Source organism: Rhinolophus hipposideros (genome assembly GCF_964194185.1).
Source record: "Rhinolophus hipposideros genome assembly, chromosome: 5".
In the NCBI taxonomy this organism is placed as follows: domain Eukaryota; kingdom Metazoa; phylum Chordata; class Mammalia; order Chiroptera; family Rhinolophidae; genus Rhinolophus; species Rhinolophus hipposideros.
The window spans coordinates 31,155,667-31,159,753 of NC_138051.1; the positions used below are offsets into that span (position 1 = coordinate 31,155,667).

The window sequence follows — 4,087 nt, forward strand, 5'->3', positions numbered from 1 at the left end:
CTCTCTCTCTGTCAAGCCTGTTTTTAAGCCTACTGAAATTCATAATTTCATATGTTTCAATTCTAAAATACCACTTGGTCTTTTCTTCACTATTCAGTTTCTCTATTGAAAATCTTCATTGTTTTTACCATGTTTCAACATTTTAATGTCCTTTTTAAATATGAGTTATCTTACACTCTTGTTAATTTCAACAATTAAGCCATCTGTGGTTGGCTTCGATTAACTATTTTCCTCTTAATTATGAATCACATATCCCTGCTTCTTGGCAGGTTTCATAATTATTTTATGTATTTTTGACATTGTGCACAAAAGATCATATAGCCCTGACATGATACATTCCTCCAGAAAATATTTACTCTTTCTTCTATGAGGCATAAAAGGTTAAGGCGTAATCACCCCGATGCAATCAAATACTGAGCCTATTTGAATTTAGATTGTAATTTTGATAAGACTCAGTACACTTCTCGTTTGTACCTGCTCTTTGGACATATTTCTTCCAGGTTTCAATTATGATTCTAATGGATCTCTTTCTCCTCAATCTGAAAGATTTCAGGTAATTAATTTTTGCCCTTCAGAATTTTTGAATTTAGAACTTTAGTCTTCTTCTCCCTTTTGCTAGCTTCAGAAGTATGGCAAATTGCTCAAACATAAATCTGGCTTTATATTTGTCCTTTTAATTTAATGTACCTAACGAGAATCCATTACAAATACAAATATTAGGCAACAAAATAATCATGAGAAAGAAAAATATAAAATATTACTGATTACATAATACAGAAAGAATTTTTTAATCACAAATACTGAAAATATGGAGTCCTTTCATAATTTAGCAGTGATTTGGCTGAGTCTTCTAATTATCACAGTAAAATATAAGTTAAATTAGTTTCACAATTTCTACATATTGCATGTGCGCGTGCACACACACACACACACACACACACACACACACTTGGACCCATGTCTTGAGCAAGAAAAGAGTCAAACAAGTTACTAGAGAAAAATTGTCAGTAAACAATTTGGACAGAGTAGTCGTTGGATAATAATAGTAAAATCAGCTATGAAATGATCAGATCAACATTTATTTGATGTTTAAAGAATTGATTGATTGAGGCATAGACATTGAGTGACAGTTTCAAAAATTATAAAATAAACAACAATATAAATTTCCCTGCCCTAGACCAACTGGAGATGACTTGAGTCATTGGCATTGAGACAGGCAAGGGTAAGTATAGTAGCCACAGGCTAAATACATGAAACAGGCTATCTCTGAAGCTCTCCCTCGTTTCCCTTTTACCTTATGACAATCTCCCTTTATTACACTACCTTATCTATCTTCTGCTTACTCCACTTATCCCACTCTGTTCCTTTTCCTTAAGGTTTTAAATCTTCTCTCACACATTTTTTGTCTTTCAGAAAAAAATATAAATTTGATTATTCATATCCTGAATTTAAATCAGAGGAGAGTTGTATATTTCATAGTTCCCTCAAAAGTTTGAGTATATTAGCTCTAAGTTAATTAATTAATTAATTAATTAATTTTAAAGACTTTATTGGAGAAGGGGAATAGGACTTTATTGGGATACAGTGTGTACTTCCAGGACTTTTTTCCAAGTCAAGTTGTTGTCCTTTCAATCTTAGTTGTGGAGGGTGCCATTCAGCTTCAAGTTGTTGTCCTTTCAGTCTTACTTGTGGAGGGCGCAGCTCAGCTCCAGGTCCAGTTGCCATTTCTAGTTGCAGAGGGCACAGCCCACCATCCCTTGTGGAGTCGAACTGGCAACCTTGTGGTTGAGAGAACGCATTCCAACCAACTGAGCCATCCAGGAGCTCAGCAGCAGCTCAGCTCAAGGTGCCGTGTTCAATCTTAGTTGCAGGGGGCGCTGCCCACCATCCCTTGCGGGACTCGAGGAATTGAACTGGCAACCTTGTGATTGAGAGCCCACTGGCCCATGTGGGAATCAAACCGGCAGCCTTCGGAGTTAGGAGCATGGAGCTCTAACCGCCTGAGCCACCAGGCCGGCCCTATGTCAATTTATTTGAATCCAGGCGGTCTTATGTCTGAGGTCATACTTTCAACAGATACTAAGTCTATAATCTATGTTTTTTCAGCAACTTCCCATAAATATTTTCTGGGACTTTAATTCAGTTGCCGAACAACTTATTAAAATGAGTTAATGTGATTATTCAATATAATTTCATAATCAATGACCTATTCTGATTACAAAATTGTGACTTTAGAAAAAACAGCCCCAAATTTTTGTAATTATTTAAGCATTTGAATTACTTAAAGTTGTTTGAAATTTTGTGAGTTATTTAGCTCTTTCTCAAATTCAGGAGTTGACTACTCAATCTCCTCATTGCCATCTTCATATCCTTGTTCCTCAGTGTGTAGATAATGGGATTCAGAATGGGTGTAATCATAACATCCAAAAAGGCTAGAAACTTATCCACTGGCACTGTGGGAAATGGCCACATGTAAATGAAGATGCATGGTCCAAAAAACAAAACCACCACAGTGATGTGAGCTGACAGAGTAGAAAGGGCCTTAGCCAAACCACCTGAAGAGCGTTTCCATACAGTGGCCAGGATGAAGACATAGGAGATAATCAACAAGAATAAAGTGACCATGGAAATGAACCCACTGTTGGCAGTAACCAGAAATTCCATTCTGTAGGTGTCTGTGCAAGCAAGTTTGATAAACCAAGGGAGGTCACAATAAAAGCTATCTATCTCATTAGGACCACAAAAAGGCAAATGGACAACAAAAGCTAACTGGACCACTGAGTGAATGAGGCCTACACTCCAAGCACCAGAAAGAAACAAAATGCACACTTGTGGGCTCATTACAGTAAGGTAATGGAGGGGCTTACATATGGCCACATATCGGTCTAAGGCCATGGCAATGAGCAGCACCATCTCAGATCCACCCAGGATGTGAAGGATGAATATCTGGGTGACACAGCCCTTAAAGGATATAGTTTTGTGCCCAGAGTACAAGTCAGAAATCATCTTAGGAACCGTTAAGGTAGAAAGACACAAATCAATAAATGAGAGGTTGGCTAAAAGGAAGTACATGGGGGAATGTAAATGAGGGTCAAAGGTCACTGTAAACATAACAAGGAAGTTTCCTAGAATAATTGTTACATAAAGCATTGTAGAGAAGGCAAGGAGAAAATGCTGCACTGGTCCATTGGTAGAAAGTCCCAGGAACACAAACTGAGACACTTCAGAGTAATTTGCTTTATTCATTGACTTAGTGTTACCTGAAAGGAACAAATAAAAATAATTATAAAGGAATACACCAGAGCTATTGAAAATAGCAAATGTTATTGTGTTTCAAATTCTGATATTAAAGAATATTCTTCACTCTCAGTCACAAAAGTTCTTTAAAAACTCATACAATAGTTTATCCATTTAACAAATATTCATTGAGCAGCTACTATGAAGCCTCCTATATACCAGCACTGTGCCACATTCTGGGATAAAACATACACCCTGTCTTTATGTAGTTTGTAGTCTAGTTGTGAAGCTAGACATTAAATAACTAATTATCTAACTAGGTGATTATAATGGTAGTAAGTTATTTGAAGAAAAGAACAAAGAGCTATGTGAACTATAAAAGCTCGTAGGAGCTCCATCTGCCCTGATCTGAAAGAAGATATTTGTGCTAAGATCTAAATGATGAATAGGAGTTAAGTAAGTGTGAAAAGATAGGAAGAGTGATCTACCAAGGAGAAATGTATGGGAAATATTCTAAAACATGAAGAAACAGAACAATTTGGAATAAACAAAAGAAGACCAGTAAGGGTCCGATCAGGGTTGAATCATACATGGTATATAAAGAATTTGGTCTATATCTTAGAAGTAATAGAAAGCCATCGAGACATACCAATGAAATAATCATGTTGGTGCTTAAAAGTAGTTGCAAAGTGAAGCATGTAATTGAGGGATTCAGAGGAAAGGGAGAGAGAGCAATTGGGAATCTATCAAAGGATCATATCAAATCAGTACAGAACGAATGAAATTTGTCAATAAATGGTATTGACACAACTGACCTTGCAAAACTTGGCAAAAATAAATTGAATTCCTT

At 36.5% G+C, this 4,087-nt stretch overlaps 1 protein-coding gene across 1 annotated transcript; it reads right to left on the minus strand.

Moving 5' to 3' along the window:
- Positions 1-2,310: 2,310 nt before the first annotated feature.
- LOC308497190 (olfactory receptor 4F15-like) lies at positions 2,311-3,246 on the minus strand (the record flags this gene model as incomplete). The annotated part of the gene is made up of 1 exon (XM_081047551.1): positions 2,311-3,246. One exon carries the CDS (start codon positions 3,244-3,246, stop codon positions 2,311-2,313), a length of 936 nt encoding a protein of 311 aa, XP_080903677.1.
- Between the last annotated feature and the right edge of the window lie 841 nt (positions 3,247-4,087).